Raw genomic sequence first — 24503 nt, 5'->3', positions numbered from 1 at the left:
CGACTTCATTTGCAAAGCTTGGCTGTGTGATTCCCAGTGACCTCAAGGCTGAGGGCCACTCCGGGAATAAATCTGTCAGCCTCCCACACACCAAGATGTCGAGGTCACAGAGCTAATCAGGAGGTTTCCAGAATTTGTCTTCGAATTAGTCACAAGCACAGTGAAATAACTGATAGAAAAGATTTATTTTGATGTCCGCTCCCCTGGGGTCACGGAGGGGTTATTTGATGGGATAAACTGTGCTTTCCAGCCAAGCCCCGTCTCTTCCTACCTTTTCCCCCAAGGAAGCTGTCTTGCCGTTTACATTAGGTCTTTCATTCGTTAATACCAAGATGGAGATACGATCATAAGAAATAATTCCTTGCATGTCTTGGGACGTGGGAGAACAGCCCAGATCAGGAGCGCTGGACTTTGTCCGCTTAATAAGAGCAAAGGGACATGCTGAAGGGAAAGGCAGCGCTCCCAAGTCTGGAGGTCATGAACCCAACCCAGCCTTGTCTGCTTACCCAGGGTCATGGTGAGATGTGAACTTGTCGCCGGCGTGGAACTTGACTCTTGTGTACTAATACAGTTCTAAGGGAAGAAGAAGAAAGCAAAACAACCGTTTGGTGCATTTCTTACAGTTTCTTTCTATGAGTTGATTAGACTCTAAGGCAGAAGAGCCTTTGTGGAAAGCCATTTAGCCTGTGTTCTCCTGGGCAGGGCCTCTTCCATTGTGGGCGTTCTTGGTGCCCAGCGCTCACCCAGGCAGGAGGTTGCCTGTGAGCCAAGCTGTTCCAGCTGGACCTCTTCTCCAGGACTTGGAGTCTGCAGAAGCGTCACTGATAAGGGGGCACTGAGGGACTTCGTCCCAGCTGCATCTAAAAGAGATGGCAAATATTTTTGGTCCCCTCCATGTCCCCAGCTGCTACCTTGTAAGATTCATTCCACGGTTCGTAGTCTGTTCCTGGTTTTGTAAACCTGTTATTTCTTTGCATTGCTAATTAATTCACGTTTTCATAGATTTTCACATTTTCTGGCACAAAGTTATTCTTTACATGTTCTTATTTTCTCATCCCCTCTCCATTTGTATTTCTGTCCCCTTTCTTATTCCCAATGAACTCTGCCCATCTCCTGAAAACATATGTGTTCTGATGGCACCTGCCCCAGGCCTGGCCACTCCTTCGTTTTGAGACTATAGTTCTGAGATTCTTTGTTTGTTTTAAACGGACTCCACAGTCTATGTTTATGCCACTGTTCCTTTACATTTCCCGACGTTTTTATTGTCTTAACTTAGATTTGTAGTCAAATACATGTTATTCTTACATGTTTTGAGACAGTTATGGATGAATAGCCTATTTTATCAGCACCCTTTCGTAAGCAAACTATCTTTTCCTACTGAATTAAAATGCTATTTTTTCTCGTATACTAAGTGTCTGTAGATTGCTGGTATGACTTCTGAAACTTTTCTATCCCACTGAACTCTTTCTTTTTAAGCCGTTATTTTAGTGTTTTGATTATAGCATCCAGATAATACGTTTTATGTTGGTCAGGACATCCACTCCTGTCATTATCATTCTTTTTCAAATGTTTGGGATAATAATAATTTATTACTCCATAAAATCTGTAAAATGATTTTGTCTAGCTCTATCTATTCCGTTCGGGTCCTGAATGCCTGTGTGTGTTCGTTGGGAAGGACTGGCTTTTTTTGGGTTGCAGCTTTGCATTTGGGGGCAGGCTGTGTGCCCCTACTCCTCCCCCCCCACCCCCGCATTCAGGCAATATGTATCAGTCAGGGTTCTAAATTGTGAAGAAACCAACTCAAGTGAGTTTTCACCTAGAAGGAATCATTATACTACCCCAGAGGGCTCACAGAGCCTCTAGAATGGCCAAACCAAGTTTGGAGGCTACCCAACCAGGAAAGGGGGTGAGGGCCCCAGTTCTGCAGAACTGCTTTGAGGAAGGCCCCATCCTCACCTCTAGGCTGAGACCCAGCCCATTGTCGGTGTGTGGCTAACCCTGCCAACCCCCCACTTTGGGCACGGCCCCCAGAACCTCAGCTCCTTCCCGCGGTGGAAACTGTGGGTGTCAGCTGCTGGGAGGTGGGGTGGCCACGGCCTGGGGCAGTGGTCTGTGCAGGCCCCACAGGGACTCCTGCTCACGCCCGGCCTCCAGCCGTCCCTTCCCATCCCCCAGGCTGGGGGCAGATTTGAAGAATCTTTACAGGACAGTGCTGGACACCCACGTGGTCCCCTCCCCCCGCTCACTGGAGCACATGTAGAAATCCAGAAATAAAATTGTAATTATTTTAGAAGATCGAATTAAAAGAGCAAAAAGGAAACATGACTAGGGAAAGGATAAACTCTCCAGAGGTTTAAAATACATGGAAATGAATGCTCTTGACCTAAGGATGTCCCTATTTTTTTTTCAATCTCACTTCTCTGCAAATCTGTTTGTGAGAAATGGGTGTGTGTGTGAAGGACTCACCGAGTCCTGGGAACGAGTATGTGAGGGTGGCCGGGTATGGCTGCGTGAGCTGCAGGGCGCAGTCGTTTCTGGGGCCTGACAGGCAGTTCCACTTCAGGATGCAGGTCGGGGTCGGGCGTGCTCTGTGGGTCCTCTTGGGCTCCAGGCTTTGAAAAACACTTTTCACGGGTTTTAATTTTCCAAGGCGTTTTTATTTACAAGATCAGACAATTAAGTTCACGAACTCATCCTAGAAAAAGTGCTCCACACCTCATTACTGAATATCACTACGGTCACCTTCAAAGTCCTCTCCTTGGGAAGCTATGCACTGACGCCAGTGTCTAGTCCACCCTTCAAAGCAATTTTGGAACTTTTTCTGGAATGGCCATCAGAGCTGTCGTCGTATTACCCTTGGTGTCCTGAATGTCATCAAAACGTCTTCCTTTCAATATTTCCTTTATCTTTGGGTAAAGAAAGAAGTCACTGGGGGCCAGATCAGGTGAGTAGGGAGGGTGTTCCAATACAGTGATTTGTTTACTGGCTCAAATCTCCCTCATAGACAGTGCTGTGTGAGCTGGTGCATTGTCATGATACAAGAGCCATGAATTATTGGCGAAAAGTTCAGGTCGTCTAACTTTTCCAGGAAGCCTTTTTAGCACTTCCAAATAGTAAACTTGATTAACTGTCCAGTTGGTATAAATTCATAATGAATAATCTGTCTGATATCAAAAAAGTTTAGCAACATCATTGCAACACGTTCGCGAACTTAATTGTCTGACATTGTAGGATTTAGTGACGCCTACAACTCATCAGCATTGTGAACGCTGTCATGGTAAGATGTGGTGGCCCCTCTGAGAGCACACAGGACACAAGTCACTGCAGCTGGATAAAGTATGTCTCCAGCACGGGGGCAGGGCTCAGAGGAGAAGCGAGCCGCCCCGGAGAGGGAAAATCAGATGAGGCCTCAAGGATATGGCAGGAGTTGGGTTTTGACAGATGAGTAGGAGTTTGACGGGCTGAAGTAAGACAGGAACTTGCTGCCCCTGGGAGCAGAACACGCGAAGGCAAAGAGCTATGATAACCGGTCTCCATGCATACTTAACACGAGTGATTTTCCGTTTCTTTTACGTTTATCTCTTTCTGTGATTCATCTGTAATTTTCTGTAACTGTCTAGCTTAGGTTTCTTCAGATTTACTTTTTCCTTTGTCTTAATTGCTTTCAAAAGAGAAATTTGAGGGAATACCCCCAGGTATTTTCCATGGCTTTAATCAATAAAACTCAGGTTGGCTTTATTACGTAAAGCAAACCCGAAGGGGGGAGGGGTTTGAACAGAGGCATTTGCCAGTGTTTGTAACTGTATAGCGCAGGCACGCCTGCCCTGGCAGAATGGCGTTTTAATTGTGAGATCTGTCTGTTCCTCTGTCTAGATTAAGTTTGACAGTGTGGAGGTGTGTGTCTGCTGTGAAAAGCAGCACCGGTCGTCCGGCTGCGGCAACCTGGGGGAGACGCTGAAGCTGAACCCGCTGCAGGAGGATTGCGACGCCGTGAGGCTGACGTTGAAGGTGACGGCCAAGGCCACTGCTCATGCCTGCATTTCACCCCATGCATTGCAGACACGTTAGGGAGATTTTACTCATACACGTGTCCCGTTCACGGAACTGGGGGAGGTTCCGTGCAAAAAGGGATCTCTCTGGAGGATTAAAGATTTTGCACTTTAAAGGTACTGCTTTTTCTGGATCTCGTCCATTTTTACCATTTCCCTTTCCTGCCTCTGACATAGGTGAAGTAGGATGTGACTGGCCGGAAGAGGTCGTTACAGATGTGGATGTGATTCGTTCTGCTGCTTTGCTACCATTTGGGCTCTTTCACCATCAGGGAAGAGAGGGCTGTTTGTTTTGCTTTTTTGAAAGCTCTCTGGAAAATGAAATTTCCCGGTTTCCCCTGTACACGACCAGTCTCGGGTACAGCCTCTGATTTGTTTTTAAATGACGTGGAAAATGATTTATATTATTCCTTTCTTTTTCTTCCTACAAGTGTTTTCTTTTTTCCCTCCTGAAAATCAAAATTGACTGCTTAAAAATACATATAAACAGGGAACCCAGTTGTTCTCTTCTCCCTGAATGAAAGTGCACTCAAGCTTTTTGGAAAAGATGTGGCTGGGGTCAGAGGAAGTCTGCTTGCTGGTACAGTTGTATTTCCAGTATGTCGGGAGCCCTGTCCTGTGTGTATCGGGAACAGTGTGTGGGGACTGGAGACCCCAGGGAGCCCCCCGGGAATCTGGGGAGAAAGGAGGTCTCCCTGGAATCGGGTGCCTGTGACTAGCCCTCACAGGTGTCATTCCGAATGCTGCCGAGAGTGGCCACTTGTCTGGGCATGCTCTCTGTTCAGGCGCACCGGGAAACCAGATGGCAAATAAGCGGTGACATACAGAACTAGGGGACGTGCCCAAAGTGCATGGTGACAGGGCCTGGCGCCCCTGCACCTGCTTGTTTCACAAAGAGGTATGGCCCAAGTTCAGTGGCCCCAGCATCCCACCAGCGTGACCCATGTGGCTCCAAGGAAGCCAGGGTGCAGCACTCGGGCCCATCCCTTCCGTCTAGGTGTTCCTGCTGTCCCACTGCGTGCAGCCGTGGTTTCCAGCTTCTGGCTCCCGAGGCCTGTGCAGGCTCAGTGCCTGAGGCCTGCTGTGGGATGGGCGCCTGGGCAGCCAGGACTCATGCAGAGAACTCATTCTGACAACTCCCAAGGCACCTCCTCAACCCTGGCACTCTTTCTTTCCATGATTAAAAAATGTAACAAGACAATAGGGCATTATAATGAGAATGCAACCACTACCCCCGGAAGAGCCGGTAAAGCCTGCAGGAATCTCATAGTTCTGCAGGTTCCTGTAGCTCTAAGTGCCACACTCCTATTCCGGGCTTTCCAAGAGTTTTATTATGAATGAATGTCAGATTTGTTGAAGTCATTTTCTGCTGCGTCTATTTCAATGTTTGTATCCTTTCTCTTCTTTAGTCTGCTAATGTAATGAACGGCACTGATTGAGTTTTGAATAGGGAGCCAACCTTGCATTCCAGAGACAATCCCCATTGGGTCATTTTTCCCTCTGCTGGGTCAAGTCCACTGATGAAGGGCTCTTCATGTGTGACTTTGCTTGTTATTTCTAGCAGTTCCCTTCGATTCTTCTGTGTAGCTTCCATCTCTTTGCTCAGTTACCTGTATGAGCTTTTCTACACCAGCTGGTGTCTGACGGTATCTGCCCCAGGTGAGCAGGTCCTCGTGTGTCTCCATCGAGGCGTCTGACCTTCCTTAGAATTTGGGTTAGTTGGTTGCCCTATAACCTCAGCCGTGTGACAGGTTCAACTTAAGTTCCTCTGAAATTCATAGAGATATAAATGCCACACTCTCTCATTTTCTTATGACTAGTGGTGCATGCATTTTCAATATAATCACTACTCTTAAAGTTCTTCGAGCCAAGCTGTGCTTGATGACTCCCCCACGATAAAGAGGTCTCTGGTGTTGCTTCCAGTGTTAAAACTCCCAGAACACACACCCTGCCCCCTTGTGGAGCAGATTTCCAAGGGGTCCACTTCCTGTAGCTTTGTAAATGTTCTTGACCCTGAGCACAAAGGGGAACGATGCTTTGATTAGGTTCCTCGCTTGCTCTCTTTGGTCAACAATTACAGCATCTTCACTGGCCTCTGAATAGTCTGATTTGCGGCTCTAGTCATCTGATTAGTAACGAATGATCCATGCCTAATTTCCATATTAAATTATTAATTATCCATACCTCGTATCTGATGAACGCAGTTTCGTGCTGCAGAAATCCCATGTAATTGGAATCAAAGCACCTTTGATTTTAGTTGCGTTTGAATTAACTGACCTAATGAGATTGGTCTACTTGCTTACTGTTATCCCCGTATGCCCCGCCCCCCTCCACCCTACCCCTCCTCCACCCCACCCCCCATACCCACTGATACCTGGGAGGTTGTACAGGCACCGTCTGTCATCAGGGAAAACATGCACAAGCCAGTCTTCTTCCTGGCTAATGAAGGATGTATTTGGAATCCAGATTTTGCTTCACTTATCCCTCAGCTTGTTTTTGGTAGTTCGGGGGCCCCAAAGCCCCCCTCCCTTGAGCTCTTTTTCTGCCTTTCCTAGCTAACAGCCCCACTCCCAGTTCCTGGTTCAACAGAGAACCCCTAGGGGCAGACGAGACTGTCTCTTGAGGGTATTGATAGTCTTTTAAGCAGAATACCTCATGCCTTGCTCAAGTTTGCGGCTCCATCCTGATGGAGGGGGGGGCAGGGCAAAGGGCACAGCACATGGAAGGGATCTAGAACTCCATCGTGCCATGCACGGGTTCCCAGAATTGTGGAGCTAGACGGATGGAGTGTCCTGTTGTGCAGTTGCCAATTGTGTGGGTGAGAGGGCAGCAGCCAGAGGGAGGTCAGAGGGCGTGTCCAGGGTCCCTGAGCAAGTCTGGGGTGGACAGGGCTCTCCGTGGGTCTCAGTTCTCTCACAGTCGACGTCCTGCGCCCTGACAGTGGGGCCTGGCTATGGGCATCACACTACCACTAGTCTGTAAACAGGTCTAGAAATGAGGGTTTGGGCATCTGCTTTCCCAAAGCATTGGACAGTCGTGGGCAATTGCTCCTGAAAGAACACATCCACCGTTTCCCTTTCCTAATAAAACGATGTCTAGGCCTTTGTAAGAGAAAATGATAAAATAAATGGTAGCAAGGTGCTTTGGTAGCTTGGCATCTTAGTCAAGTCAAATTCAACACAAGATTGTGACATATTTTCTGATTAGCATTAACAGAATTTTTAAAAGGTTACAAAAATCAGAACTGTTAACTGACAGAAGATGCACGTGCTGATATTATATCCATCCCAACTTTAATTCTCTGCTGTATCCCAGAAAGTCATTATGGCTTTATTATAATGACGTAATGCTGATTCCAAACAGAGTTAAAGGTCTTTTTCTTGTTTCATGTATCTGGTTTAATTTATCGAGCCATCGTAAACCAAATTACCCAAAGAAGCCTTAGCGATGGGCAAGGAGATAAAAGTTTCCCAAGAAGTCAATCAGTTATTGACTTGATGTGCTTTCTTATCTCAAAGATGCTTTATCTTTGTCTCTAAGAAAGATTTTTTTTTAATGGCCAAGGCAATTTCCTAAAGAAACTAGAGACCTGAAACGTAAACTCATCATTTAATCTCAAGTAACTTTTTAACCCTGCTAAAGAAGTAAGAACGATTCTGAGAATAAGTGGCTGGTCAATATTGTGACGAAACTCACAGCATTGACTAGCAGTATGAAACACTGCACACACACACACACACACACACACACACACACACCTGCTAGAAGGGGCCTTTCCATCTTCACAAGTGGGCAGCTACACAGAGCAAGACGTATGCTACATACAGCTTTCTTCTCCCCTCTGGGTCCCTAAGGGGGATGGGAGTGGATCCCTGTGGCCAGGTGTTCTTGCAGGATGGAGGAGGAAGAGGAAATTGAGGGTCTGAAGTATTTCCAGATGAGCACGAATCTCCACAGTTTGTTTAGAGATGGCAAGGACGTTGTCATCCCAGCTTGAAGGGTATTTATCACAATTGTGACTAGAACCCATTTCCTAAGACAAACTTAACCTTAGACAAGCAGAAACTCACAGACAACAGTTTAGTGGTTACCAGAGGGTAAGGGGTGGAGAGGGGAGGTGGTAGAAGAGGGAAAAGGGGGTCAAATTTATGGTGACAAAAGGAAAACTGACTCTGGGTGGTGAACACACAACGCAACGTATAGATGATGAATTACAGAATTGTACACTTGAAACCTATGTAATGTTACTAACCATCATCACCCCAATGCATTCAATAAAAACAGAAATGTGCTATCAAAAAACACAAATGCAGTTTCACCTACACACACTGGAACAAATATTACACCCTACAGAAAACACGTTCCCTAGGCCTTGGCCTGTGGTTTGACAGTTCAGTTCACGGTGATGGCTCGTAGCTAAATAGCACAGCTCTACTTCTTCCTCTTCTCGAGACACTGGGTAGGAAGTCAAGCACTAGTGATCTTCTGTGGAATAAGGAGAGACTAACTCCAACCAAACCTCGCCCACCCGCATGGAAACTGCTTTCTGTTCTCTGTGACCCTGTGGTCATTCGTTTTGTGAAATGAAAACAAATCCTGACTTAGATAAGGGGGGACTTTTTTCAGAAAGGCTATTGCGACGGGGTAACGCTTGGAACTTGGGAACTGCCAGCATATCAAAACCCAACCGAAAGGGATTTTCTTTGTTGGAGGGGGGCGGGAGAGGAGTAAGTAACTCCCAGCAGAAGCTAAAGGGGAGGTTGGGTCTCCCTGTGGCCAGCCAGTCGTCCGACATGTCTGCTGGGGAGCAAATGGAGTTCACAGGCTTGTAGGGGGGAGGGAATCCCCGAAGACGAAACGGGGTGAGAAATGGGCAGGACATGAATATAGGCCTGTCGTCCTTCATTCACGAAGATGGTCTCCCAGCACATTGACTTCTTAAAGTGACCACATAAGCCACGTTCGCTTTCCCTGTAGTAGTTTTAGGTACGTAATTCGGTTAGTTCCTGTCACCGGGGCACCACGCTGGCCCCTCCAGCCCCTCCGGCACGTCCACCCCTTCTGCCATCTCCCTGCTGCCCACTGAGCCACCTCCTCCAGGAGTGGCCTTCATGTCTCCTTCCCCTCTAGGCCTCTGCACTTGGCCTTCGCTCTCCCAGAAGCACATCCCCACCCCTCTCCATCACCCTGCGCTTGTCTCACTCCTCTCTTGACGTAGAAGTCGTGCCCCCCAGTTAGGGTGCTGCTAGGTTTCATGGCACCCAAGCCTTGGAAGCTTTTCTGGAGCACGGCCAGGCCTGGCTTGTGTGTGTTTTTCTAGAGCGAGTCTGGGAGTGCAGGGCTACGTCTGTCCTCCTCTCATCTCTGTGCTCGGTATGCTGTGCACGCTCAGGCAATACGTGCTGGAGGAAGGAGAGGAGGGAAGGAGAGAAGAAAGAACATACATATGAGCAAAGTGTAAATTCCTGACAACTGGTCATCATAGCTGTGTGAACCGAAAACATACAGCGGGTGCAAAAAAAAAAAGTATACGCATTTTAAGAAAGGAAAACTGTATTAAAATTGTAATACTCAATATATACCGATAACAAAAGGCGAATACAACTCACGTGTGACTTCTGCAATTACAAGAGGTGCTCAAAGTGGTTCCCATCAGCATCCAGACACTTCTGATGACGGCGAACCACTGCTTGAGCAACGTTGACCAAAGTGTCCACTTGTATATATTGTTTTGGCACTCCTGGTATAAATAACACAAGAACCAATATTTTCTGGCATTTTGATTCATAGGGTGCACTTATGGCATATTCCAGAAAGCACCTAGTACCTTGATTTTCAACAGAGTTTGAAATGAAAGCAGTGTCCTTCCAGTTCAGGAAGCTGCCACCGAGCCGTTGAGCTTTTGCAGCTCCCACTGGAGTGACTGGCAGAGGCTCACAGGGGAGGGGAACCCTGTGGGTCACGCCCGCTGTCTTCATCCTGCGGCTCCCAAACGGGACCCCTCATCTCAGCTCCCGTCCCCTCTCCAACATTGCTCATGTTTGAGACTTCCTAGCCAGTGTCTTAGTAATGGCATCACCTCTTTCCCGGCTGCTGGGGTCAGGGAGCTGGGGTCACCCCTCCGTATCCTTCTCCTCCTCCCATGTGTCTTGTTAGTCACCCTCTCCCCTGGACGCCACCTCCTAAAAAGCCAGGGAGCTGACGGAGACAGGGGAGCTAGAGTCATAGCTGCGGACGATTCGGGGCCACGAAGTGTTTGGGGTGTGGGGGGAAGAGGAGGTGATGACCAGATTTCCTATAGGCATAGATTACCCAGCGGGACTGAGTCACCGAGGCCAGTTTGGGCAGAGACAGTGAGGGCCCACCTGCAGGACCACAGCAGGGAGGAAAAGAGGGCCTGGATGGGATAAAGACTCAAGAGGTAAAACGGACAAAGCCTGACCCCCGGGAGGCGAGCGAGATGAAGATATTCTAAAGCCACCGGGGTGCTGGCCCACTGAGGTGGCCTGTGGTCCAGGGGTCTGGGAGGACCGGGACCTGAACGTGACTGTGGGCTCCTGGGGGTTCCCACCCTTCATGGGGGTTCCGTGGCCACGCGAGAGCCCACAGGGCCCAGCCTACAGCTCCTGTGCCCTCGGTCCTGTGCCCTCCGCTGGGCAGATGGAGACGCCTTCCCTCCACTCTCACGCCTCTTCTCCCCCGCGCCCTCTTCCCACTGGGCAGTACTGGCCTCCTTGCTCCGAAAGTGACCTCGCGTGACCCGGGATGGCCTGTCCCTCGTGGCCCCTCCTGAGTGCACTAGGGGCCCACACAGCCCTGCACACTGAGGGTGTGGGTGCAGGTGGGGGCTGAGGAGGGTGTGGGTGGGGGGTTCCTTCTCCCGGAGTCCAGTGAATGCACGCTCCCTCTTTCCCCGTCTACTGTGGCCTGTTAACGGAATTAAACAAGGCTGCCTTGGTGAGCTGCAGTCATTGCCCTCTAATCCAAGAAAATGAAACTCAGGAACAACCAATCACAAAGCGCCAAATGGGCTGTCCCAAATATGGCAGCCGCATGAGCTACAGCCAGTCGGATCCTTTCCTTGCTTTGCTTCTGCGTCTCCTCTATAAAATCCTCTCCCCAGCTCCTGTCGGTGAAGCTCTCCTAACCACCATTGGTCTGGCCCAATCTGATTCGAATCAATGTTTGCTCAGATACACTCTTGAAATGTTGACTGTGCCTCAGTTTATCTTTGAACAGCCCCTACAGGGCATTTAAGGAAAATGGTCTAGTCTGGATGCCATGAGGAAAAGAGACATGCTTATACCTTTAAAGAAATGTTGGAATATCAGTGAAATACAGATGGGGAATGTTGCTTCTGGTTATAAATAGTTTCAAAGTATGCAAGAGGCAAAAGGCTAATAAGATCATTTAAATTACGTCTGTGTGTTATTCGGTATTTCCCATGAGTCTCTTCATTCTCTTTAACTTCATTCTTAAGCCACCTGGGCTTTAATCAACCTCACTCCCCGTCACTGCAGTGGGGGGAGTAAGCTAAGTAGCCATGGGACGGAACCTTGGGACGGAACCTTGGGAGTCAGAAAACCAGCAGAAGCATGAAAAGTGGACAAACAGTAGAATGCTTTTCTTCCCTCAGTTGAACAAAAGGAGCAACAATATAGAATCAGTTTCAATGGCAAAAGGGTATTTTTACACCTGTTAAATACCTGAGAATGCTTCATATTGTCTACAGACAAATAACTTACTTATTTGGGTCATGGAGGCCCTCTGGGCCCCAGGGATGAATTGAGGGATGAATTTCTCAGTTGACAGAAATAAAACCAAATATGAGATAAGCAGTCATACAAGACAGCAAAATGGATGGTGTCTTCCTGCCTTCCCTGACCGGGTGACTTCCTCCCCTACGTTCTAGAACCTTCCAGGCGTGAGCCCACCTGACACCACAGGAGGGTTCTCGTGGCCAGCTCCTCAGGGCTCCACCTGCTTCCGTCTCGATTCTAGGCCAGTCCTCACCCCACAGATGAGGAATGGGGCCCAGGGCAGTGAGTCGGCACGCAGAGCCACATACCCACGAGTAGAGAGGGGCCGGAGTCTTCCTGTGGTGTAGTGGGGGGGGTGACGCAAAGGGGACTGGAGAGCTTTGTGTTGGGGGCCAGCTTCTATCGTAGGCGTGTAGAGGCGGACGGTGGGATGGAGTTGGCATCGCATAATGAGCCCCCGCAGAACCAGGGTTTGGTCTAAAGCAGCCCCACCGTTTAGCACCCTCCTGGGCCCTTCTGCTCAGTCCGTCGCTGGGCAGGACTCTGCCTTCCTGGTCACAGTTGACTGACCCAGGAGTGGACACCTGCCCAAGCTGGGAACCAGAGAGAGCTCGGCCAGTGGCTCAGAACCAGTGCCAGATGCCCACCTGGGAGCTGGTCTGTGGAGAGAACAGGACGCCACCACAGCCGGCATGGTGGCGAGGCAGAGGGGGGCTGGAGAGAGAGGGGGGCAGGCCAGGCAAGGAGCAGAGGTTTTATCCCCTGCCGCCAGCATCCCTTCGCAGGGATTAAGCTGGGAGGGACAGGACGCAGGTCCTCTGGTGGCTTTTGGAGCACGCACAGCTCGTGGGCAGGAGTGGAGCCTGGGAGCTGGGAGGCCACTGGTCCAGCAAGAGGTGGAGGCTCGGCGGGGGCTGGCGCAGCTGGAGCAGAGAACAGAGCCCTGGTGAGCTTTGTAGCTGTATTGACAGGCACCGAGGAGGGGCCTTCAGCTCCTAAGCAAAGGAGGTACACGAGGGATCTTCCATGAGCGCAAACACTCTTTATCTCCTCGGGGAATTATTATTTCTGTGTTAGAAGATACAGACAGTAATTGCAGCCCATCGCAGCCAGCTGAGGTAGCTGTATTGACAGGCACGGAGGAGGTGCGCAGGGCGAGTGGGACCGAGGATGACACTAAGGTTTTGGCTCCCCCAACCACACCGATGGCATTGCCGTTAAACAAGAACAAAGAGCATTCTAGAAGGGAAGGGGTCCTGTGTTCCTATTATCCTCTCTGCTCTTCCTCTGCCTTCTCCCCAGGGGTGGGGCTCCCACTTGTTTTCTCTCTTGTGTACCCGCTGGCCTGTGCCCCCCTGGGGTACAGACCCCTGTACAATGACAGTAGCCTGAGCCCTCGTGTCTCTCACGGGCTCTTCACCGCTGACCACCCTCTGTTCAGAGGGCCGCGTCGCCGCTCTCCCTGGAGTTCGGTGCAGAGGTGCCAAGTGGAGGAGACTGGATTAATACGGTGCTTACCCAGGTAATGACTCAATCGATGAACATCCTGCATAGTCAGAGCTAAATCAATAAATAACGACGGGGCAGTAATTTACTGTTTTGATCTAATTCCCAAAGTCCAGATTGGTCCCTGGCCTTGTGACTGTGGATTAATAGGGCCAACTAGTCAATTCTTTTAATGCTGAGATTTTCTTGTAAGTGGCTCCAACCTCAGTGGCCTTCAGCTCCTAAGCAAAGGAGGTACACAAGGGATCTTCCATGCGCGCAGACACGCTGCTGCTCTTTATCTCCTCGAGGAATTATTATTTCTGTGTTAGAAGATGCAGACAGTAATTGCAGCCCATCGCAGCCAGCTGAGGTGTGCCCTGGTGTGCCGCACGTGGGCCGTTTGCACACCTTGGTCACCGCTGGTTTCTAGACCACACTACTGAGAGCGTTTGAACAAAGATTCTACACGGCTTTCCAGTAAACACAGCATAACGTCTAACACTGCCAACCAAGTCTGGTCATATTTTCTTCCTTTTTTTTTTTTAATTTACTTGCAAGCCATTCCCTGTGAAAACACAGAAAACATCGCATGGCCCACTGTCATTCGCACCAATGGCAGATGACATTGAAGCCCCTGAGATGTTTTAGCAGCACCCAGTCACCTCCTCCGTGGGCCTTGTGGCCCATGCTCTACACAGCTCCTTCCCTGGTGACTTGAATCCTTAGGTGTCACCGTCCGTCACTGCCTCCTGCTGTGCCACACGCAATCTCCTCCTTAAGGAACGTGCGCTGCTTGGGCAGTTTCTCTAACCTTCTGGTCACTTTCAGTTCTTGACATTGACTTTTGTTCCATTCAAAGCTGCAGTCCATGTGCAGTTTAGATGCCCCTTCTGTGGAGGGGACTGTGGTTCCTCTTTACTCTTTGCGTCCTGGCCTCTGTGGGGTGAGGTCTGGGACACTTCCATCCCGACCCCGTGGGTCTAGTCCCTCTGGGTAAAGGGCAGGGGAGGCTCTGAGGGAGGTCGCCTTGTTCTTCTCCTGCCTGCGCTTGGTCAGTCCCGTGGAGCTGGTGTGGCTGGTTTACTCTGGGGTCCACTTCACCCCGTCCTCTCCCTTACTCAGAGGGTCGCTCCCATCTTGACAGCAGTCTGTGCCCCTTTCTCTGTGGTTTGCCCGGAGCCCTGGGGATGCCAAGCCCCTTACTAGGCACAAATAGTTTTCTTGACCTTAAAACTTGATGGAACTATAAGTAAATCTGTAGTCTATGAATTCAAATTATTTACACAGATTAGAGTTTAGGCAATTTACATCCATCCACGAAAGGCTAAAAGCTTTTGCTGCAAAGGGCAGAAAACAGGCTTTGAATGACCACAGAAGGTACAGTTCTGGAGGGTGTAAATTTCCTCCTGGGTCCTTGCTCAAAGTTAAAAGTGCCATTGAATAAACAACACAAATCATGTGAGGAGCGAACCTGTCCTCTGGTGGGAGGGTTTGGGTTATGGATGGTGCCTGCGAGGGCAACGCAAGGCCAGAATTGGCTTCAATTTGCAGAGCTCCTACATGGGATGTTTGCGTCTTGAAATTACACCTCTCACAGATTCCCCATGAATCACTTACCTTCTCCATAGGACAGCCTAATTTTAGCTCTTTTTGTACCATCAGTATTCAAGCTAGCTACCCAGACCTATAAGAACTGCTTTCTGCAGAGACAAATTAAACGGCCTGGGATCTGTTCCAGGGCAAGCTCTTTGCTCGAGAAATTTTATGGAAACTAGAAGTCACAAATTTTACACACACATACACAGATCATACTACCAACTAGAGTTTTGCACAGAGTTTTTGTAGAGTCTTGCTTATGCATTACTTTATTTAAAGCTGGTAGGGGTATTTTCCTCTGTGTGTGGTTGGAAATTGGAAATTAAGCATATCGTTTTCTTCTGGTCTGAATTTAAAAATCAGGAGAGAACCATGAAATATTTTATACATTTTCAGACAAATATTTACCTATTTGGAATGAGATATTCTATAGAGAACGCAGAAGACTCTTCTCAGCTCTTGATGTGCTCTCGAGATGGAGGTGGAATATACTGTCAGGATTTGTGGGGGCTCTGAGGTTTTTACCCACTTTCCAGACAACAAACCAGGTGTTACGTTCACTGTTCCTTCCCTGGCAGAAGACGTGAGACACTTTGTTTAGAGACAAGAGACTTTATTACTTACGACAAATGCAGGAGCCAGAGCTTCGTGTTGGGTTGTGTCAATTCCCCATGGCCCCCGAGTCTCCGGGCGTGACGTACAAGGCCCCCCATGGTGCCTGCACAGGTGGCGGCTACATTACAAGAGAGGAACACTGAGCTGGGGGGGGGGGGTCTGCTGCCTTCGTAGTAAACCGGGACTTCGTGTAGGGGCGGTGATGCTACCTCTTTCTTCAAGGTTTCCCATTGCAAGCGCAACCCTGGGAACTGGGCCCGGTGAAGAGAAGGCCTACCGCAGTTGTTGGCATGTCCAACAGGGACTCGCAGGCAGCTCCCAGTGCACATCTGCCTTACATGGCCTTACATGTCAGGGAGCAGTCCGCCACCATCGTCTAACGTCGTGAGGCAGCAGAGAAAAAACGGTGCAGGTTGCCCTGGGAGTTCAAAGGAAGGAAAATCCCTTGCGATGTGAGCCGTGTGAGAAGAGGACACTGAAGGAAATGAGATTCCACCTGGGCCTCAAAAATGGAACCACATCTGGATCTGAGAGGCGGAGGCGGGTAAGAAATAACTTTGCTCAGAGAGCCCTTTGAAAGACTCCGCCGCGTAGGGCGAGTTAGCAGAAGCAGAGAGAGAGGTTGGGAAGCTGGGGAAGCTGTCCAGGTGTGTGTGTTACTGAAGATTTGAGCTGCATTGTTCCCGATGTGGAAAGCGAGGGACAGATGGAAAAGAAACACAGAGAGTGCTTCGGTTCGGGCTGGTGATGGAAGACCATGTGTCCAGGATTTGGTGCTACTCATATGTTTGCTTCAGGCTCAGTGCAGACCAGTCTGCTTATGAGTGCATGTCGTGTAGGAGGTTTCAACTCTGGAAGTCGTGGAGCGTGGCCCTCCCCCACCTTGAATATGGCAGGGGTTGGTGACAGGCATGGTCTCCGGCATCTTACCTCGTCTAACATCCTGTTTTCCCACATTTAAGTCCTGTTGCTGCCATGAGAGACCCACAAAGATAGTGTCATTGTGTCATGTAAGTGGAAAGCTTCAGTCGGACAATTCAAATAAAGCCCTGCCGCAGCCCTAGTAATTACAACACACAATTACTATTGGCCTTTGGTTCCATCACTTATTTTTTATGCTACGTGCCTTTTCTTATTTCCCATTGTTATACCTTGGCTGACTGTTCTCCTATGAGATCTCTTTTTTATTTAAAAAAAAAAAAAAAGTGAAAAAACAAACAAACTGGTGAATGAACTAATAGAAGTGAATATAAGACCATTTGCCCCCTGGACAACAATATTTCTGGCAACCGAAGGAATCAAAATCCTGAATTTTTAATGTTTCTTAATGTGTCATTTCTCACGGCTGTCACCTTTCTCTGTACATTGTGCTATTAATATTCAGAATTGGGCTGGAGGGAATTATAAAAGAATTCTTCGTTTGTAGGTTTACCTAAGTAAAATCATTTTCCCCTCTTGTTTTTGTTTTATACATGATTTGTTGTATATATGATTTCCATAATTTTCTCAGCATAAGTGTGCGCAATGGCTAGCACCAAGACTCAGGATCACAGTGAAAGACCTGCCTCGTTTTCCCACTTGTCACTTTGACCCTGTGAAGAGACTTTATAGAATGTGGATTTCAGAGCTGGCAGAGAACTCTCTGATAAAGCCGTCAGGAGGCAAGGGTAAAGGCATTATTTATATCAGAAAGAGAATTCCGAGGAAACACATAAACACAATTCCAGGCAGTGTGCAGTTACCCAGAGAAAACCCAAGCATTTAAACAGCTGGAAAAAGAACAAAACAGCGTTTCTGGCGTGTGTTGGAAATGAGGACCCTCCAGGAGACCTGAGATGTAAAGCAGTGTGACTCTCCTTGTGCATATTCAGACAAAAGCCTATGGTTTGGGTTTCTTTTCTGTTTTATTTGGTTGCAAATGAGCGTATGTGCAAAATTCATGTATTTTCAGAAGGGCGTTCATTTCAATGTCCCTGGACTATGTGGTCAATAGACTGAAATTTCTAGATTGAGGACACAGTAAAGGTAGTTTTTATATTTTTAATGATGATACAATAAGAGGTGCCATTATGTTAGTTGTGATTTTGAATTGCTCCCTAAAGATAGAAATATATAATTAAGATTTCCACATACTGTCTCCGGTGATTTTCCTGTGTATGTTTAAGGTGAGAATGGTGAGTTCATCCAAGAATGCCCTCTTCTCAAGGGCGTCTGGTGGGTCTGGAGACGGGAATGAGAACCCAGAGCCATCGGATACACCAAGGGCGTCCCCAAGGTGAAGGCACAGCTTGACCCTATAGAGACACCCCTGCTACTCACCTCCAGTCCCGCCTTCCACCCTGAGCTTCAGACCCACATTTCCAGCCAATCAGTAGCATATCGGCGGGACAGGCCCCAGCAACTCTGCCTCTCTGTGTCCCAGACCCCATGGGTCATTCTCCTTTTATGGCTGCTGCTCGTCCACAGCCGCTGGCACAGCTGTGGCATCTCATGCTCCCAATCCCCGTGTGTATCTTCAAATCATCTCCCAGCCGTTCTCCTGCATCCCAGCCTCCCCAGTCAGTAGCTGCTCCCTGTTGGTTTCAGCCTCCATGTGCTGTCACTCCCAGTTTCCCTGCTTCCTCCCCGTGCTCTGGAGGATCCTCTCTGAGCAGTGTCTAACTGGTCAACCCCATTCCCAGCCTGTCCCTTTAGCAGGTGTTGACTGAGCACTGACTCCATCCCATTTTCTTTGCTGGAAGATTTAGAATAATGTTATGGCCTTCAGTGAAATCTTATTCATACACAAATGTAAAAAGGCCCTGGAAAAGGCATGTTCCTCAATCCTTTGTGAAAACAGGTTGTGTTCTCTCTTTCCCAACATTGCATATCTTCAGAGGTGCCTCACCACCTACAAAGCAAAACCCAGTCTCCGTAGCCCCTCTCCAACCCACCCGTGCCGTTGTTCCCACAATGGGCGCCCATCCCGCCCCATCTTTCGTGGCTGCAGGAGCACGAAGGACACGTGAGATGGCCATAGTCGCCTTGGACAGGACACTCCAGGCAATTGTCTGAGCCCTGCTGCAGGCACTTAGAAAACTGAACCCAGAAAGCCACCAAGAGCTTCTGTCCAAGATGCAGTTACAGAGACTAGGTCTCACCCAGATTCAACACCCCTATAGAAAACAACCTAACCCAAAAAAAAACAAAAAAAAACAAAATATGAAGACAGTGACCATCCAGCAATGAAGGACAGTGATCCCTGAAATATGGTCAACAAATGAGGCGAACCCTGTAATGGCCCCAACTTACTGCCTTGAGAGGGGGTCCAGGTCACAGGGCAGGGAAGGGGGACTCAGGAGGGTCCCCAAAGATTCCCTGCGTTTGGAGACGGAGCTGAGAATCCGAGGGTGGCAAAGGCCTGGAGACCAGAGTTCTCAGGAGAGAGAGGACTGTACCAAGAGAGGACCCTTGGAGTATTCAGCTGAATCCCGATTCGCCCATGCACATGAAGAAACTACTTGAGTTTTGGAAAAGAACCATCCCAAACCTTAGAGATAACAGTGTGTGGTGCTCACACACGTCTGGGTGTACGACCTGTTCACACATTGTTCAAGGGCTCGGAACAATCTTACCTCTAGGAGAATAATTAGCCCCAGACCGAGCCCTGCTTCAGTTGCACCTTACGCATCTTAAAAGCAAGACTTCGTTCTCTGTCTTCACACTGGCACTGGGCTGGATAACCTTAGGAATGTGTTTATGTTTTGTTAACTCTGTTTTCTGTAATATTATCATAATAACATGTCTTTGGGCCATTGTACAAGGTGGCCTTGAGGACAAACGAGCAAGTTCTGAGGAATGGGATTGAACCATGACTTCTGTAGTCATATGCAATTTATAGGAGATTGGGGGACTTTCTGAAAGGATGCTATAGATTAGAATGCATGGGCTCACGTATACATGAGCAAGCCCCGGGATTGCTGCCAGACCAAGCAGTCGTTTGGATACATCCACAATGCGTGTATAATGAGGAAATATTACACAACGAGTATTTCTCACCTCTTCTTGAGGCTTTGTCAACGCCTTGATCATATCATTGAAACTAACCTCATTAAACTATAGTGTTTTGGTGAAAGATGCATTTTTCCTGATAGCATTTTTGGTATTTTTTATATTTGTGTATGAATAAGATTTCATTGAAGGACGTAACATTAGTCTAAATCTTTGGTCATTTTTGTGAATCATGGTTATTTTCTTCCTATTTCTGGCATGGATTTGAGAGTAAATTTCCTAAAGAAGAATGAATTGCACTTGGACAGATAAAACTCCATGAAGTAAGTATGCCTTCTAAGGTAGAGCACAAGACAAAGATATATGTTCTCACCATCTTATTCATCTTATTCTTATTTGTAGTTCTTGAAGTTCTAGCTAGTGCTATAAGACAAGAAAAAGAAATAAAAGACATACAAATTGGAAAGAAATAAAATACTTGGATGAATCTTAAGGAATTAAGCTGAGTGAAAACAGCTAATTCTGTATGATTCCACTTGTATACCACTGTTGAGATGACAAAATTATAAAAATGGAGACTGAAAATGTTGACAGGGGTTGGGAAAGGGAGAATGAATGGGGAACAGAGAGAGAGAGGTGGGTGTATCTATAAAATGGCAGCAAAGTGTGTATGTGTGTGGGGGGTGTCCTTGGGTTGTGTTTGTCTCTTGACTGTATAATTGTCAATCCTAGCTATGATACCGTGCTATAGTTTTGCGAGATTCTAACACTGGGGGGAAAGTGAGTTGAAGTACACAGGATCTCTCTGTATTATTTCTTATAACTGCGTGTCGATCTACAGTTATCTCAAGATAAAAAGTACAATTTAAAAACTTCGTATTTTATTAAATACTTGCCCAAATTCAAGTTCTATTTTGTGATGGATAAAGATTGCCTGCCTACTTAAGTGTTGACCATTTCAAAATTTCCTTAGACAGTAACTACCTAATAATTACCAAAATTGTAAAATACGTCATTTAGTATCTCAGAATAATTTAACCAGCACTGCAAAAAAAAAATAAACAAATGTGTCTCTATTAAAGACCAGGGTTTTTGTTTTGTTTTGTTTTGTTTTCACTTACTGGATTACTGGTTTTTTATAAAAGCAGATAATTCAGGAACAGCCAGATGGGAGAGATGCAGAGAGCAAGTTGTGTGTGCAGAGTGGGGGGGGGGGTTACAGACTTCTGTGCCCTCCCCAGGCCCATCACTCTACTCGACGTTGCCATATTCATTCACCCGGAAGCTCTCTGAACCTAGGTTTTGGTGTTTTTATGGAGACTTCGATACATAGGCATGTAAAGGTCAGATTTAATGATGGGAAAAAAAATTTAAAATCTCAAAGCCTCCATTAAGTGGAGGCAGCCGGTCACACTGATTCTGGACCCTGACAGCAATGCTGAGATCCCGCCCCCTGGGTTGCAGGGTGAGGCTGACCTTCTCCTTCGTCTTTTCTCGCAGGATCTCCTGTTCAGCGTGTGCGCCCTCAATGTCCTGTCCACCATCGTGTGTGCGTTGGCCACCGCCATGTGCTGCATGCAGATGGTCTCCTCTGACGTCCTGCAGATGGTGAGTGGCCCTCCTCCCAGAGCACACGCCACGTGGCGGACCTGAGCCCTTCCTCTGCCAGCCGGTAGAACCATGAGAGTGGGCACTTCTGGCTCCAACCAGAAGCCCTGAGGACGATAGTCCCATGGGGGCCGGGGGCTTCGTGACCCTTGGCGGTCCCTTCATGCTGCCCTCTGGAAGACAGAGTTGGCACATTTGGTGCCGTTGATGCGTTTACCTTAGGTGTCATTGGAGCTCCATATTAGCAGACGCCTGTCACCTTGCTGGGTGCCCCTGAGTCCTTTTAGTCCTGTCGTCCTAGACGTCTGCTGGCCCCGGCACCTCCAGAGCAAGGCTCCTTCCTCAGGCTTCAGAATGCAACTTTAATGAAGGAAGGTCTTTTAGGAAATGAACTCTTCTCAAGTTGAAACACTGCTGATCAGTGCTGTTTAGATTTGCTAATTAACGCTGAGCTCATTACCCAGTGGCAGGTTACTGGCTGGCCAGCATTTGACCCTCTGGCCAGGGTCTCTCAGAGGAAGAATTACTGCTCCCCAGGGGGAGCAATGGGCTCAGAGCGGGGGTCACACACTTCTTAATACATATTCCTAAGTGCTTGCTTAGTAACTAAGGAAGGCTCCTCTTCACCGTGACTGGAACACAGCCCACCATTCAGCGTGTTACCACCGCAGGTACTGTAAGAAGGAAAGATGTTCTTTAATGCCAAGGGTAGGAATCCTCTCTCTCTCTCTCTCTTCTCTCTTTCTCTGTTTCTGTCTTTGTGTCTGTCTTTCTCCATGTCTCTCTCTTTGTCGTTCTCTTTATCTTTGTCCATCTGTGTCTCTTGTCTCTCTCTCTCTCTCTCTCTCTCTCTCTCTCTCTCTCTCTCTCTCTCTCTCCATCTCTCTCTCTCTGTTTCTCTTGACTTGCCCCTTTTGAGATCTCCCATGCCTCCTCCCCAACATTTTCTGTGTCTCATGCAAGAAAAAGTAAGTTATTCTTTAGTCATCTGTTTTATTTGCTCTTTCTCATCCATCCGGTGGCAATACGTCAGTTAATCACGATACACGGCCAGGGAGCATCGTTACCAAGATATTAAAAATTTATTGGTGCTAATCGCATGCAGCCTTTCTCGCAGCGCATATCCACACAGCTGTCACAGCAGGCTGGCCTTTCCAAGAGGTCACCGTTTTCCGAAAGGTAGCTAATTAAGCAGTTATTCAGCGGCGATAACCTCGTGGCCTTGCTCACTGGGGCCTCATGTCGGTGATTTTCTCCAGCGTGTCGCGTAAAGGAAAGGTTAACTACCACGGGGTTCTCCTCAGCTCAGCACATTTTCCTCTTGATCTGTAAATATCACACCAGTGTGACCAAACCTGCAGCACCAAAGGGTTGTAAATGCTCCACGTGTGCGTTCCCTGGTTTCAAGCACTAAAATGGAGATCACCGGCTAAGTAACAGTCTCCCGTCGCTATAAAAGCACATAGAGTGGTACCCTGGTGTGTGGGGTCCTTCTGCCTCCTATGGGCCTGGACTCCCACCTGTCCTGTGATGCAGGTGACTCTGGACATGTCACTGAAGCGCCGCCAGCCTCAGCGTCCTCGCCTAGGAAATGGGCCTCGGGGGAGACCTGGCGAGTGCTCAGTGAGGGGACCCATGCTGATCGTTAAATGTGGAGGGGATGTCATTCTGTTACTGGGACACTGCAGCAGGGGTCCGTGATGTCCTTCGTCGGCTGTAAAGTGCTGTAGGAAGGGCAGTGCTGTCACAGCCGCGGCCCTCCCAGCCCTGGTGGTTTTGTCGCTAAGTACTTGGCTTGCTTCTAACCTGTGGCTCGGAAGCAGAAATCACCACAATTCCTGCTGCGCGTCCTCCCGTCATGAGCACGGGCTGGGGAACAAGCAAAGCTCTGCTGTGCTTCTAAGGCCCTGGCTGTGCTGCTGACCTTCAGAACCGCGGGCAGGCGGGAGGGATGACCTTGGCGCCGGTGGGACCAGTGCATGGCGTTGAGCCCATCGCTGTGCTCTGAGAAGACTGTGCCCTGCTGTCCTCCCAGGGCCTCTGAAACCATGTGTCTGAGAGGGGGCTTTGGAAACGCGTGGTGGCCACGTGGAGGTCAGCACTGAGCACGGGCTCAGAGGCTGCGCGGGGCTGGTCACACAGCCTGCGTCCTCGGTTGTGTCCTGGTGGAACCCGGACCCGAGTTTTCATGGGGATGCCTGCGGAGCTGTTTTTAATTAAAATTTGTTTTCTTTTTTCCCCCAGTTTTATTGAGCTGTAATTGACTTTAGTTTTCTTCCTTCATTTCATTAGACTCTTTAATTAAAGAAGTAATATATGATCAGTGAGACAAGTAAAATATAGAGAGATGCAAAGAAGATGTCATTGGTCTGCCTTCTACCCCGTTCTCCTGAGGACACTTTGTAAGGAGTCCTTCCATTTCTTTCTTGGTTTCTTGGTACTTCTGTTAACATATGTAAATAGCCTACCTTCCTTCCCCTCCCTCCCGCCTCCCTCCATCTCTCCCTCTTTCCTTCCTTCTCCTCCCTCATTGATCCCTTCTTTTTCGCCAAAATAGTCTCGCACCACTCATATTACTCTGGATTTTATAACCCGGAACTCGATGGACGTGCCTCTAGGGCTACACAGAGCGATGTCTGAATACCTGCATTGCCCCGTGACACAGAGGTCATGGGTCACGTGGCCATTCTCTCCGTGTGGTGTTTGGATTCTAAGCGCTTATTCTAGCACTATGCAAACCAGTGAGGTGTGAGTGCAGAAAGATCCTTATTTCTGTTATAGCAAAATCCAGTGCTTTGGAAAGCCACAGTGGAAGAGGGTCACTAAATACATTGCTGTCAATTTAGACGTGGGAAAACAGCTGTGAGGAGTTGGGATTGAAAACCGACAAACGTCTAGGGGGTGTCTGAACACACGCTGCTTCACAAGGACCTCCCAGGTCTAGCTCCGCTCTAAGAGCAGAAATGGGAAGTTAGATGATGTCTTCCCAGTATTGTTCATGCAAGAAAGACCGCGGGGCACGCCAGACAGCAGACCAGGACTCAGCAGTCTTCACAGCCTGGCAAGAACCCATAATAGGAAAGAACCCAGCGTTCCTATCTTATTTCTGTTCGTCAGCATTTTGTGATAATTAACAGTTTTTGGAAGTCATAATGAATGCAACGTGTTACGCCTGCTGTCAGAATTTATAAAGCTGAATTACTCTAATGTGTTTGGAATTAGTGGCAAGGGGGCTATCTGATGGTAAAATTCAGATTATCGATATATTTTAATGGGGAAAGCTTTTACCTCCGAAGTGTCTGTAATCTCATATCTTTGGTTTCATTTCTTAAGTGTAATCCTATTTCTCCATTAAACCATTTTTCTCCCCACTTACTTTATGTCAGCCACTGTAGCC

At 48.2% G+C, this 24503-nt stretch overlaps 1 protein-coding gene across 3 annotated transcripts in view; it reads left to right on the top strand.

Annotated features, from left to right (window-relative positions):
- The window catches only part of ENTREP2 (endosomal transmembrane epsin interactor 2), a 260707-nt gene that overhangs the window by 218722 nt on the left and 17482 nt on the right, over nt 1–24503 (top strand). For 2 of the 3 annotated variants that reach the window (XM_074317911.1, XM_074317910.1), the window contains 2 exons: nt 3874–4008; nt 20999–21106. In XM_074317911.1, coding sequence (XP_074174012.1) covers nt 3874–4008; nt 20999–21106 — 243 coding nt within the window. The remainder of the gene's footprint in view (nt 1–3873; nt 4009–20998; nt 21107–24503) is intronic. The other variant, XM_074317912.1, reaches the window with a different exon arrangement.

The sequence above is a fragment of the Rhinolophus sinicus genome, linkage group LG13 (assembly GCF_036562045.2).
Source record: "Rhinolophus sinicus isolate RSC01 linkage group LG13, ASM3656204v1, whole genome shotgun sequence".
Classification (NCBI taxonomy): Eukaryota; Metazoa; Chordata; class Mammalia; order Chiroptera; family Rhinolophidae; genus Rhinolophus; species Rhinolophus sinicus.
The sequence above is the reverse complement of the archived record's forward strand: the minus strand, read 5'-3'. Positions and strand labels throughout refer to the sequence as shown.